The 14,693-nt window shown below is 44.7% G+C and overlaps 1 protein-coding gene across 1 annotated transcript; it reads left to right on the forward strand.

Moving 5' to 3' along the window:
• The first annotated feature begins 689 nt into the window (after positions 1–689).
• On the forward strand, positions 690–1,033 carry LOC138641553 (histone H4). Its single transcript, XM_069729017.1, has one exon. It carries the CDS (start codon positions 705–707, stop codon positions 1,014–1,016), a length of 312 nt encoding a protein of 103 aa, XP_069585118.1. The 5' UTR covers positions 690–704; the 3' UTR covers positions 1,017–1,033.
• Positions 1,034–14,693: the final 13,660 nt, after the last annotated feature.

Consider the following 14,693-nt stretch of genomic DNA (forward strand, 5'->3'; position numbering starts at 1 on the left):
TATGGAATCTTCCAGATCCGATGATCACTGCTCCTGGATGATGAACGTAATAAAAACACACAGAGAAAGAAAAAATGGAGCCACTGCGGGAAGGGCGAGAGGCTGCTGTGTAATTACAGGGTGAGCTCCGCTCCTTCCTCCTCTGCGGATATTGCGGCACTTTCTCCAGTTAGGAGAATTCTGCGACTTTCATATCGTTCTGATGTAATTATTATTACTGCTCATAAATATGATAAGGAGCCACCGACATGGACCAATAGTGACACCTGTGTCTGTGCCCTGATCCGCCACTAGGGGGCAATGAATCAGCAGTGCGGCCAATATGTGCGGTAATATCGCCCCCGTGTGGTCAGTGCTGAGAACGGCTCATTACAGGAAACTAACAGGACAGGAATCCCGCACGGTCTGCCGGACAGGAGTTGTAGTCACATCCGATCTCTCGTCTCCACATCCAGATATCACACACAAGGCCCGGATGTGTTATTATCACTACACATCTCATCACACATCACTGAGGAGAGAGAAAGAAAGAGAAATACAGACATGAGATCAGCCAATCAGTGAGAGGTGAGGGGAGGAGCCTGTAGTGCGACACGCCCCCGAGAGGCGGCATCTTTGTCAAGTTCTCACTCTGGTCCGCTCACCCTCTATATAAAGGAAGGACTCCGTGCTGATCTCACAGTCTGCTGAAGATTTTCTGAACGATGTCTGGTCGCGGTAAAGGAGGGAAAGGTCTCGGGAAGGGCGGCGCCAAGCGGCACAGGAAGGTGCTCCGGGATAACATCCAGGGCATCACCAAGCCTGCCATCCGCCGTCTCGCTCGCAGAGGAGGCGTCAAGCGCATCTCCGGCCTCATCTATGAGGAGACTCGCGGTGTCCTGAAAGTCTTCCTGGAGAACGTGATCCGTGACGCCGTCACCTACACCGAGCACGCCAAGAGGAAGACCGTCACCGCCATGGACGTGGTGTACGCGCTGAAGCGCCAGGGCCGCACTCTCTACGGCTTCGGAGGTTAATTTTGTTCTCTTCTGTCCTCACCCCCCAAAGGCTCTTATCAGAGCCGCCCACATCTCCTGGGGAAGAGCCACAATTCCTGCTGCGGGGCCGTGGTGACATCCGGTGCTCGGGTGGATTGCAGGGCAGACGGCGGAGCCCTGAGCTCCCGGGATCGGTCACGTCAGTGAAGAGACGAGATTTCCATGATGCTCTGGATTGTGGCTGTGAGCGGCCTAATGTCTGCGGTACAGGAGGCAGAGCTCCTCTCCGGGAACTGTCCCATTCCACTGTGGGGGGAGAAGGGACGAGTGCTCGGCTGTGACCACGGGGCTGTGTGGAGGGGAAATGGTCGGTGTACGGGTGATCGATGTCGGAGCTGTAAGGGCTGAGTATTAGGAGCATTATTGAGTCTCTGCGGTGTAACCCGGGAAATACAGGCCGGATTGGGGCATTGGTAGTTTGTGATGATCCCTGTGTGGAGTGAGGCCACTGATCACTAAACACGAGCGATCACCCGAGATCCACTGGACCGACTCCGCGTGTTCCAAGGATGTGGACAAATGGAGGAGCAGTAAAGGCAGTGAGCGGAAATATCACATTCTGTAGTCAGCCAATAATTAAGCTTCATGTCTTCGGCTCCGCCCACAGGAGGCGCCACTGTTAACCATTTGGTGTCTGCTATTTCTTGCAGTTCTCCATAGTCAGTGATTTCCTATCCGCAGTGACCGGAGCCTGAAGTTTTAACTAAAGGGAAGCGCAGATCGTCCGGAGAATTCCTAACGTTGAACCGCGGAGCAGATGAGCTCTCGGAAGAGCGGACCTGAGAGGGAACTGCAGATTGGTGACGCATTTCTGGGGCGTGTATGTTACAGGAGCGCACGTTTATCTGCTCTCTGATTGGCCGGTCACTGAGCGGTTGGTGATTTTGAATTTCCCGCTCATTGTAAGATTTCTGTTATTTTTAGATGTTACAATATTGCTGGAAAACAAAACGAAAATCATTCAGGATCAACAGCAACCGCTCATCAACAAGACACAGTACTATATGGGGGCATCGGGAAACAGCTGTGTATTGAGGTTTGGGGGGGAAAGCAGCACTGTACTATGTGTATCTATATATATAATTGTCTAAGGGTTTTTCCGTCTGTCTCTGTCCTGGAAATCCCGCGTCTCTGATTAATCGAAGGCCGCCAGGCCTCGACCAATCAGCGACGGGCACAGTATCGACATAGAAATCCCGCGTCTTTGATTGGTCGAGGCCAACGGGTACAGCGACAATGAAGTCATAAAGGACGTAGACATCCCGCGTCTGATTGGTCGAGGCTGCCAGGCCTACGGGCACAGGATCCACGTAGATGTCATAATGGTTGCCATGGCGACGATGATGTCATAAAGGTTGCCTCGACCAATCAGCGACGGGCACAGTCTGCCGCAAATTCTGGAATGATCATTGTCCGTATATAACGGGGACATGCATATTCTAGAATACCCGATGCGTTGGAATATATATATATATATATATATATATATATATATATATAGTGTGTATGTATGTATATATATATATATATATATATATAGTGTGTATGTATATATATATATATATATATAGTGTGTATATATATATATATATATATATATATATATATATATATATAGATTCAAGATTCAAAGAAGCTTTATTGGCAGGACCAAATACACATCAGTTTTGCCAAAGCAAGTGTATAGAGGCAATAGGGATAGGGACTGAGGGGATGTTGGGTAGGAGCTGTGGGGGGAGGTGGATGGGGCAGATCCAGGGTGGGGGCTATAGTCCATGGCATAGGGGAGATGGATGGGGCAGATCCAGGGTGGGGGCTATAGTCCATGGCATAGGGGAGGTGGATGGGGCAGGTCCAGGTTGGGGGCTATAGTCCATGGCATCATAGTTCTCTTTCTCGCAGTCTATGACATTCGCTCACATACCGCGCTGCTATCTCCACTGCTCTCTCTTCTTCTCCCAGCAATATATATGTTTTCCCTTCCTCCTTCATGGTGATGAAGTCTGGGAAGAGATGTGAGAGTCTCCTGAAGTGAGTGTCCCTCACTGCTGAGTATTTGGAGCAGTGTAGCAGGAAGTGGGTTTCGTCCTCTATGGCCTCCTGATCACAGTGTTGGCACAGTCTTTCCTCCCTGGGCTTGTAGCTCTGCCTGTGTCGGCCACATTCGATGGCCAGACTGTGGGCACTGAGTCTATATCGGCTCAGGATCTGGCAGTCTCTGGGGTCCGGGAGTTTCTCCAGATATGGGGCCAGTCTGTAGTCTCTCTGTAGGCTCCGGTACATGGTCAGTTTCTGTGAGCTGATGATATCATTCTTCCAGTCACTGACATACCTCTCCTGGCCTTCATCTGCCATCTTCCTAATTCCGGCTTTTGTCAGGTTGTTGTGATTGGTGTTCTGCTCCGGTTGGGTTTGGCTGGGCTGTTCCGGGGGTTCTGGTTTTTCTGTTTCACCTTCATGTATCAGGGCTTTATGGTGGTGGGAGCTTGGATTGCTCCTATGCAGGTGAGCCCGGAATGACAGCGCCCTCTTTAGAACTGTTAGGTGTAGAGGGAATCTGCCCAGCTCGGCCCGACAAGCACTGTTGGAGGTGCTCCGATGGACCTGGAGAAGGTGCTTGCAGAATTCCAGGTGGAATATTTCTGTTGGACTGGAGTCCCACTTTGACCAGTCTGGGTAGGTGTGAGGACCCCAGACTTCGCTGCCATACAGGAGGATTGGGGCGATGATGGAGTCGAAGATTTTTAGCCAGACCCTCACTGGTGGCTTCAGATGGTAGAGTGTCCTTCGGATGGCATAGAAGGTTTTGCAGGCCTTGTCTTTCAGGGTCTCTATGGCTTGTTTGAAGTTCCCTGACCGGTGAATCTCTAGGCCCAGGTAGGTATATTTGTCCGTTCCTGTGAGGTCGCAGTTGTTGAGGATAAATGATGGGTGTTGGTCTGATCTTCTCTTTCTCCTCTGGAACACCATGGTGTTGGTTTTCTTTAGGTTGACCGGTAGGGCCCAGGTGGAGCTGAATTTCTCTAGGATTTTCAGGTTGTCCTGGAGGCCTTTCTCGGTTGGTGACAGCAGCAGCAGGTCATCTGCATACAGCAGGAATTTCACCTGGGCGTCGTGGAGGGTGAGACCTGGTGCTGAGGAGGATTCCAGGGCGGTAGCCAGCTCGTTGATGTAGATGTTGAAGAGCATTGGGCTTAGGCTGCAGCCTTGTCTTACTCCGCGGCTCTGCTGGAAAAAAGCCGTTCTTTTGCCGCTCACACTCACGCTGCAGCTGTTCTCGGTGTAGGAGCTTTTGATGACATCGTAGGTCTTTCCTCCTATTCCACTCTCCAGCAGTTTCAGGAATAAGCCCGGGTGCCACACTGAATCAAAGGCCTTTTTAAAGTCCACAAAGCAGGCGTATATCTTCCCATTCTTTGTATTGTAGACGTGTCTCTGAATGAGGCTGTGCAGAGTATAGATGTGGTCAGTGGTGCGGTGGTTCGGCATGAACCCTGCTTGGCTCTTGTTGAGGACGTTGTGCTCGGTGAGGAAGGTGAGGATCCTCTTGTTCAGGATACTGTTGAACAGTTTTCCCAGGTTGCTGCTGACGCATATGCCTCTGTAGTTAGCTGGGTCATACCTGTCCCCACTCTTGTGGATGGGTGTGATGAGGCCTTGGTTCCAGGTACGAGGGAAGTAGCCGGCACTCAGTACAATATTGAAGAGTTTAACCATTGCAGCCTGTATTTCTGGTGGGCTGTACTTCAGCATTTCTGGTAGGATTCCATCTAGGCCACCGGCTTTTCTACATCTTATGGAGGAGAGTCTCTCGGTTACTTCCTGTAGTGTTATAGGTGTATCCACCGGGTTTTGGAAGTTTTTGATTTTTTCCTCCATTGCTTTTAGTTTCGCCATTATGTTTTCCTGTTCTTGGCTTAGTCCTTCCTTTGGAATGTCTTTATAGAGGTCTCTGAAGTATTGGAGCCAGAGGTTGCCATTTTGGATATGGTTGTTGTTTTTCTTGTCTTTGGTGCCCATGTGGTTCCATAGTTCCCAGAAGGAGTTGTCTTGGAGGGCGTCTTGGAGTTGATTGAGCTTGGTAGAGATGTAACTCTGCTTCTTCCTCCTGAGGATGGTTTTGTACTGCTTTTGTATGGAGTCATAGGCTTCCCTCAGACCCAGGTGGTTGGGGTCTCTGTGTTTCTTGTTGGAGGCTGTTCTCAGGGTCTTCCGTACAGCTTTACATTCTCTGTCAAACCAGCCATTGACCTGTGTTTCTTTTGGTCTCTTGTAGTCGACTTTTTTAAGGTCAGACAGTCTGGCCATTGCGTAGAATATATTGTTGAGGTCCTTTGCTGCTTGGTTCACTCCCTCTGGGTTTGGCATGTACTCAAGGTTGTAGAAGTGGTGGAGCATCCGCTGTATTTCACGTCTGCTGGAAGCTTCTTTATATCTTAGTGCCGACATTTTGGACCATTTATAGGATGGAGGCCGGGTGAAGAGGCCGCTCTGCTGTGGCTTCTGAGTGGATGGTTTCTCTGTAGATTTTATGTACAGAAGAAGTTGGCTGTGGTCTGACAGGTGCGTTTGTGGGGTGACTATGAGGGCGCTGACATCTGCCAGGTTCAGGTCTGTAATGGCGTAATCAACTACACTCCTCCCTACATGGGAGTTTAGTGTATACCTTCCTAAGGAGTCACCCTTGCTTCGTCCATTAAGGATATGAAGTCCTAAACTTTTACATACGTTCAGGAGCTTTCTGCCACTTTTGTTGACTGTACTGTCATAGCTGTTTCTCTCAGTGTGTACAGGGTCTTGGTCGTCATTCTCTGCTCCAAGTATGTAGATGTTTCCATCCGTGGTCAGGAAGTCTCTCTCTCTCCCTGTTCTTGCATTGAGGTCTCCAAAGATGAGAACTTTGCCCAGGGCCTGATAATGGGCGGCTTCTCTTTGTAAGATCTCGAAGCAGTCTGGATTGAAGTAGGGGGACTCTGGCAGTGGTATATAGGTGGCACAGAGGTGGACATCAGACTGGCAGGTGAGGATGGAGCTGCTGATTCTGATCCATATGTGGCTGTCTCCTTTCTTCACCGGTTTGATGTACTGGTGGAGCTCCTCTTTATACCAGATCGCTACTCCTCCTGAGCCCCGGCCCTGTTTGATGTTTTTATTTTTCTGGGCATGGACCAAGAATTCCTTATATCCAATAGGCACCAGGGATTCGTTTTCGGCTCTGGTCCATGTTTCCAGGAGGATCTGAATGTCTATATTTTTCATACTTTGTATAAAATCAGAGTCCTTTGTTTTAGATCCAAAGGTTGAGGCGTTGAGACCCTGGATATTCCAGCTGCTGATTGTAAGTGAAGACATTCTTCTGTGTGGTTTGTGTGTATATACCTTGTAATGAGTATGGCTGTGTGGGACAAACTGGATTTCTGACAGTTTTATAGCGGTGCTTGGTTCCATCCAGTCACATTATTATTCTGCGCAGTGCATTGAGCAGGTTTATTATCTCATTCCTATCTCTGCTCTGCATGTATCTGTGTGGGCTTGGTGGTCTCCTCGGTGGAGGTCTCCACCTCCGATGGTCTGACACTGGGTGAAGAGCTTTGTTTCCAGCTTCAGGAGGTAGCCTTGGGGTTTTCTGCTTTATCGTTCTCGGGGGTCTTTCAGTGTGATTATGGCCACTGTTGAATCCAGGCCCGGGGTCTCTGTTTAGCACGATGTCCTTCAGCTCTTTGGCCAGGAGGCTGACCCCTTGTTTGTTGAGGTGTTTATCATCGTGCAGGTGACTGTTGTTTATGGAGAGGTGTTGTGCCAGGGTCACGTTTGGCACAGTCTTGATCTTTTCAGTCAGTTCTGCATTGATGGCTTGGGTGGTTTGCCTGGGTATGTCCTTTCTTGGAAGCAGCGATGACAGAATGATTTTACTGTCCCGGAATTTTAGTTTTGCCATCTTTGCCAGGTTGATCAGTTGTTCTGCGATCTGCTGGTCTGGCCGATTGTTTGTACCCGTGTGTATAATAATGTGCTTTGGGTTGGTAAACCGTGGTCTACTGATGACCTCTGTCACCTGTTCAATACTTGCACAGCGGATTGTACGGACCTGTTTTCCTGGGAATAGCCGCTGTGTATTTAGGTACTTCCCATTTGAGTCCATTATTAGGACAATATCAGGACTTTGTGATGTCTTGGGTGGGCTACGGTGCTGCTGACGGGGGTCTGTGGTGCTGGCTTTGCTGGTGGCTGGTTCTGTTCTCTCTTCCATCTCTCTGGTTTCAGGATTTGAGTCCATTATTAGGACAGTATCAGGACTTTGTGATGTCTTGGGTGGGCTACGGTGCTGCTGACGAGGGTCTGTGGTGCTGGCTTTGCTGGTGGCTGGTTCTGTTCTCTCTTCCATCTCTCTGGTTTCTGGATTTGAGTCCATTATTAGGACAGTATCAGGACTTTGTGATGTCTTGGGTGGGCTACGGTGCTGCTGATGGGGGTCTGTGGTGCTGGCTTTGCTGGTGGCTGGTTCTTTTCTCTCTTCCATCATATTGTTGGTTATTATTTTAATGCTGTTTGGTGTCTCTACATTCTGTTCAGTGGTGGCCATGTTGTCTGCTCTCTGGCTTGTTTTCGTTGCCCCCTGCTGGTTCAGATGACCAGGGCTATGGGCTTTTAATTCTCTAATCTCCTTTCGGAGTTGATCATTGTCTTTTTTCAGTTCCTCCATTTCCTGTAGTGCTGCCTTGTATTTACACTTCATTTCACATATTTCCTCCCTTATTTTCTGTGTGGCTGTGTCATTTGCTGCTTGGTAATTTGCGTTGCTTTGTGAGTTTCTTTCACATGCTAATTTCAGTTGGACTCTTTCTAGTTGAGATAAGAAGTCTCTGATGTTATCGGGCGAGAGGTGTGAAGTGTCTGGGGTTAGGCGGCTCTGTCTGGGAATCCCTATGTGAGCATTAGAGGTAGCTGCTGGGGCTTGTAGTCCTTTATAGGTTTGTGCCTGCTCTTTGATATCGGAGAAACAATTTTCAAATTGCTGCAGAATCTCCTCCGTCCCCTGCGCCATGACTGTGCCATTTTTGTATAGGAGTATGGTGAGCGCATTGGTGTCCTCTGCTTGGCTGGTAATTTTAATCTGCTGGACACCTTTATCGTTGGTTTTAGATACATGTTTGTATCGTTTGCACAGCGCAGTGCGCCAGGCTGAGGGTTGTTCTGTATAGAATAATACATTGGATTTTCTTTTTGGTTCTTTCTTTGTGAAATCTGCATAAAGAGTCTCTGGATTCTCTCTAACATAGTCCATCTTGGATTTATTGCCCCCCTGTGTTATCTCCTGATCTGGCCCCCAGCATTCCTGTGTCTCTGGCTCTGGGCTTTGTTCATTTACATGTTCTAAATTTGTGTTTTCCATTTTGTAGTTATATGTTAATTATAATCCTTGTTTCTAAGAAGATTAATTTGTAGCAAGTCTATAGGTTGTGTTGTAGTTAAAGAATTCTCCTACCTTCTATAGGTCCAGGTATCAGGATGTCAGATGTATGATGTCGGCTGCTTCCAGTCTGTGTCCTCCAGGAGATTCTTGTTTTGTCCTTTAAATCCTCCAATTCTTCCTTTTTTCATAAAATGTAAAGTCCAGTTCAGTCCAGATCACTTTTATGCTCCACGGAGTTGAGTTTTTCCAGGTTTTGTCTTACAGTTGCCTCATTACAAGGTATAAAGTGATGGAAATTCAGGAGCTCATGTTCACTGCTTCTTACTCCTAGGAATGGTGGGCGGGTATCTCTATATATATATATATATATATATATATATAGCATATATATATATATATATATATATATATATATATATATATATATATATATATATATATATATATATATATATATATATATATATAAAGAAAAAAGTGAAGCAGCACAAAAAATAAAAAGAAATGTGGACTTTATTGCCTGGATGGCGTGGCGACGTTTCGGATGCAAGATCCTTTCTCAAGCAATGAACACCAGGGTGAAGCAGTCATTTATACAAAACCCATAACAATCTCATTATATAATCTATTACATATAATATCATAAATATAAACAAATTACTTTAAATGACAGTCCATAAAAAAAGTGACTCAATATACCAAGAAGTACTATCGTAAAATCCATATTCAGTATACATCCAACAGTGATGTGACTAGTGATATAGTAAAAAATATCTTAATAACCAATTACTAATTGATAAAATCAGATTAACTCAGGTGTGTCCATTCCATACGCTCCGATCATACAATTAATATATGCATATTACCTAAGAACTGCACGCCACGACTCTCGGCGTCTACCCGCGCACACTGCGCATGTCCGTGACGTCAGGGCCAAACAAAGCCCATAATGCCACAGCTCGCAGCTGCGCAAAGCAGCGCCGAAGGTCCGGCCGCCATCTTTGAACAGGGAAAACTTCGCCCATAGGGAACACTGGCTTCACAACTATTAGAACTCTTACATTATACAAATACAGTGGGGCAAAAAAGTATTTAGTCAGTCAGCAATAGTGCAAGTCCCACCACTTAAAAAGATGAGAGGCGTCTGTAATTTACATCATAGGTAGACCTCAACTATGGGAGACAAACTGAGAAAAAAAAATCCAGAAAATCACATTGTCTGTTTTTTTAACAATTTATTTGCATATTATGGTGGAAAATAAGTATTTGGTCAGAAACAAAATATCATCTCAATACTTTGTAATATATCCTTTGTTGGCAATGACAGAGGTCAAACGTTTTCTGTAAGTCTTCACAAGGTTGCCACACACTGTTGTTGGTATGTTAGCCCATTCCTCCATGCAGATCTCCTCTAGAGCAGTGATGTTTTTGGCTTTTCGCTTGGCAACACGGACTTTCAATTCCCTCCAAAGGTTTTCTATAGCGTTGACATCTGGAGACTGGCTAGGCCCCTCCAGGACCTTGAAATGCTTCTCACGAAGCCACTCCTTCGTTGCCCTGGCGGTGTGCTTTGGATCATTGTCATGTTGAAAGACCCAGCCGCGTTTCATCTTCAATGCCCTTGCTGATGGAAGGAGGTTTGCACTCAAAATCTCACGATACATGGCCCCATTCATTCTTTCATGTACCCGGATCAGTCGTCCTGGCCCCTTTGCAGAGAAACAGCCCCAAAGCATGATGTTTCCACCACCATGCTTTACAATAGGTATGGTGTTTGATGGATGCAACTCAGTATTCTTTTTCCTCCAAACACGACAAGTTGTGTTTCTACCAAACAGTTCCAGTTTGGTTTCATCAGACCATAGGACATTCTCCCAAAACTCCCCTGGATCATCCAAATGCTCTCTAGCAAACTTCAGACGGGCCCGGACATGTACTGGCTTAAGCAGTGGGACACGTCTGGCACTGCAGGATCTGAGTCCATGGTGGCGAAGTGTGTTACTTATGGTAGGCCTTGTTAAATTGGTCCCAGCTCTCTGCAGTTCATTCACTAGGTCCCCCCGCGTGGTTCTGGGATTTTTGCTCACCGTTCTTGTGATTATTCTGACCCCACGGGGTGGGATTTTGCGTGGAGCCCCAGATCGAGGGAGATTATCAGTGGTCTTGTATGTCTTCCATTTTCTAATTATTGCTCTTACTGTTGATTTCTTCACTCCAAGCTGGTTGGATATTGCAGATTCAGTCTTCCCAGCCTGGTGCAGGGCTACAATTTTGTTTCTGGTGTCCTTTGACAGCTCTTTGGTCTTCACCATAGTGGAGTTTGGAGTCAGACTGTTTGAGGGTGTGCAGAGGTGTATTTTTATACTGATAACAAGTTTAAACAGGTGCCATTACTACAGGTAATGAGTGGAGGAAAGAGGAGACTCTAAAAGAAGAAGTTACAGGTCTGTGAGAACCAGAAATCTTGATTGTTTGTTTCTGACCAAATACTTATTTTCCACCATAATATGCAAATAAATTGTTAAAAAAACAGACAATGTGATTTTCTGGATTTTTTTTTCTCAGTTTGTCTCCCATAGTTGAGGTCTACCTATGATGTAAATTACAGACGCCTCTCATCTTTTTAAGTGGTGGAACTTGCACTATTGCTGACTGACTAAATACTTTTTTGCCCCACTGTATCTTACTATAACGTGTAGAAATGGACTCATATTTATGGGCCAACCCTGTTATGGCCATACTAGGCTCAAAATTGTACCAAGCCTTAATGTCGAGCACCACCACACAGACCAACATGCAGAAGATACACTTCATATAGAGGAATGGAATGTGCTAAACTCCGAAAGGACCAGGACATAAGTCCAATATGAGGTCACACGGACTCAGGTGCTCACACTAACAAGTGTAGCATTTCGTTCTAGCGCCGGACATGGAGAACTTAGGGGGCAATCACCTCCCGTATCTCTCCTATCCAGTCGCCACGAAACCCATAGTCCACATAAACTGGCCACATATACAAATTCCTAAACAACTATGCAAACATACAGCCATATCGTGGTAGCTCCTGATATTTATCATTTGTTCTTTATTACAATACATAGGTCTTTATACCCAATGAGTCCACCACTACCACGTTAAAAAAAGAGGAAGAAAATGAGTTCTTTTAAGAAAACGTTTTTTAATGCTTTAATTTTTTATTTTTTATTTTTTTCACAACTATGTTTTTGAAGAGGAAAAAAAGTTTTTCTATATTACAAAATTCTCTATATACTAAACACCGACGTCCCCATAGCCGAAGAATAACCCCATTTCTTAATATTTCCACTAGATCGCAGCGCAGGGTGGACCACCTGAGATAAAAGAAAAAGAATAAATATTATTACTCCGTTATTTAAAGTAAAATAGTATAACCCAAATCATAGGTAGAGAAAGAATAGACCAACATCATATTCCGCATTTTTTCACATAATTTGACTATATTTGAAATCTACATTGAGACCCAATGGCTTCAAGGTCCTTAATCTCATTATCCACTCCATTTCTCTTTTCTTCAACATTTGGACCCGATCACCTCCCCTCCTTTGAGCCGGTATCGTATCAATAATACGAAACCGAAGCTCCCTTTCCGTGTGTGAATTTTCCGTAAAGTGCTTTGACACGGGTAAATCCATGCGTTTTTTCCTTATGGTATGTCGGTGTTGGTTGATTCTTGTTTTGAATTCACACGTTGTCTCACCGACATACCATAATGAACAAGGACATTGCAGCAAATAAATAACGTAGTCTGAATCGCATGTCAAGAAATGCCGAATCTTGAACTCCTCATTAGTCTTGGGGTGAGAAAATTTTTCTCCCTTCAACATCAAACAACAATTAACGCATGATAAACAAGGGTAACATCCCCTCCTTCCAATACCGGTCAGTGTAGTTTGGCCTTGCTTTTTGAAGGTACCTATATCAGATTTAATTACGGTGGAGCCAACGGTACGGTTCCGTTTATACGAAAAAATCGGGGGTTTAGAGAATTCCCTCACCTGAGGGATACACTTATGTAACATTCCCCAATGTTTCCGTATAATATCTGCAACCATGTTGCTCTCTTCACAGTAGGTGGTTACAAAAGGAATACGGCTGACTTCATCGGAACGTGGTTTAATTTGAAGTAAATTTTCTCTATGTAGTGCATCCACTTTATTTTTTTGTCTCTGTAACAAGTTTTTTGAGTAGCCTCTCTCCGAAAATTTCTTAAGTGTCTCATTCATAGATTTTTTTAAAGAGTGTTCTTCACTTTCAATTCTTTTTACCCGTATTAATTGGCTATATGGGATCGATTCTTTTGATTTCTTCGGATGTTGGCTACTAAAAAGCAACAGATTGTTCTTATCTGTAGCCTTCGTATACAACTGAGTGATCAATACAGGAAATTGGAGAAAAAAAGGTTTTCTCTCATATAGGGATTCTTCATATAAATGTGGTGATAATGCCTTGTTTTTTAATCATGAGTTTTCCAGGTTTAGAATCTACAAAGGAGAAGCCCAAAATGGCAGAAAAAGAGGAGGAAAGAAGCATCGGAGACAACAAAAAAGAGAAAAAAGGGAAAAACAAGTCACCAGTGGAAAAGCAAATGGCAACGAGGAGCAGGGATCAGGCTTGATTGTTAACATCTCGAACAAAACACTGTCTAAAGACCAGGTATCGGTTCTGAACAGGGGTTTGTCCTTTTGCCTCAGTTCACATGTAAACTGGTTTCAATTGAACTTAGATCTACAACACTTCTTCAGGCGGATCAAATTAAAGGAGTGGTTTACTCTTAACCCGAGTTGCGAAAAAATCTCTTTAAGTGAACTGAGTGCAAAACAACTAGCCCTAAAGAAAAAAAGTAATTTTATTCCACCTGAGAACTCTTCAGCTGTTGATGCATTTGTATCTGCTGTGAATAAGGATATTGAGATATTACAGAATAATTGTCCAAGGGAATTTAAACATCCTAATATGACAAGGGGCGAAATGTTGGCCCTACAAGATTTGATGAAGGATGATGAAGTTATAATTAAAAAAGCGGATAAGGGAGGAGCGGTTGTTATACTTAACAAAAATGAGTATGTTGATGAAATAATGGGACAGTTGGGGGACCCGGGGGTGTACGAGAGACTAGTAAGTGATCCGAAATTTGCTATTGCCAGAGAAATTAAGACGGTCCTGGATCGGGCTTTGGAGAATAAAATCATTGATCAAGATATACACGATTTTCTGACCATTAAGTTTCCAGTTACTCCAGTGTTATACACACTGCCGAAGATCCATAAGTCTCTCGTGCACCCACCGGGTAGGCCAATTGTCTCAGGGTGTAACTCTATCCTGTCGAATATTGGAATCCGGAATATGATGTTGGTCTATTCTTTCTCTACCTATGATTTGGGTTATACTATTTTACTTTAAATAACGGAGTAATAATATTTATTCTTTTTCTTTTATCTCAGGTGGTCCACCCTGCGCTGCGATCTAGTGGAAATATTAAGAAATGGGGTTATTCTTCGGCTATGGGGACGTCGGTGTTTAGTATATAGAGAATTTTGTAATATAGAAAAACTTTTTTTCCTCTTCAAAAACATAGTTGTGAAAAAAATAAAAAATAAAAAATTAAAGCATTAAAAAACGTTTTCTTAAAAGAACTCATTTTCTTCCTCTTTTTTTAACGTGGTAGTGGTGGACTCATTGGGTATAAAGACCTATGTATTGTAATAAAGAACAAATGATAAATATCAGGAGCTACCACGATATGGCTGTATGTTTGCATAGTTGTTTAGGAATTTGTATATGTGGCCAGTTTATGTGGACTATGGGTTTCGTGGCGACTGGATAGGAGAGATACGGGAGGTGTTTGCCCCCTAAGTTCTCCATGTCCGGCGCTAGAACGAAATGCTACACTTGTTAGTGTGAGCACCTGAGTCCGTGTGACCTCATATTGGACTTATGTCCTGGTCCTTTCGGAGTTTAGCACATTCCATTCCTCTATATGAAGTGTATCTTCTGCATGTTGGTCTGTGTGGTGGTGCTCGACATTAAGGCTTGGTACAATTTTGAGCCTAGTATGGCCATAACAGGGTTGGCCCATAAATATGAGTCCATTTCTACACGTTATAGTAAGATATTTGTATAATGTAAGAGTTCTAATAGTTGTGAAGCCGGTGTTCCCTATGGGCGAAGTTTTCCCTGTTCAAAGATGGCGGCCAGACCTTCGG

Source organism: Ranitomeya imitator, chromosome 6, assembly GCF_032444005.1.
Source record: "Ranitomeya imitator isolate aRanImi1 chromosome 6, aRanImi1.pri, whole genome shotgun sequence".
In the NCBI taxonomy this organism is placed as follows: domain Eukaryota; kingdom Metazoa; phylum Chordata; class Amphibia; order Anura; family Dendrobatidae; genus Ranitomeya; species Ranitomeya imitator.

What these genes read in the sequence shown, in the direction of transcription:
- LOC138641553 (XM_069729017.1), top strand. Translation starts at nt 705, where the DNA reads ATGTCTGGTCGCGGTAAAGGAGGGAAAGGTCTCGGGAAGGGCGGCGCC.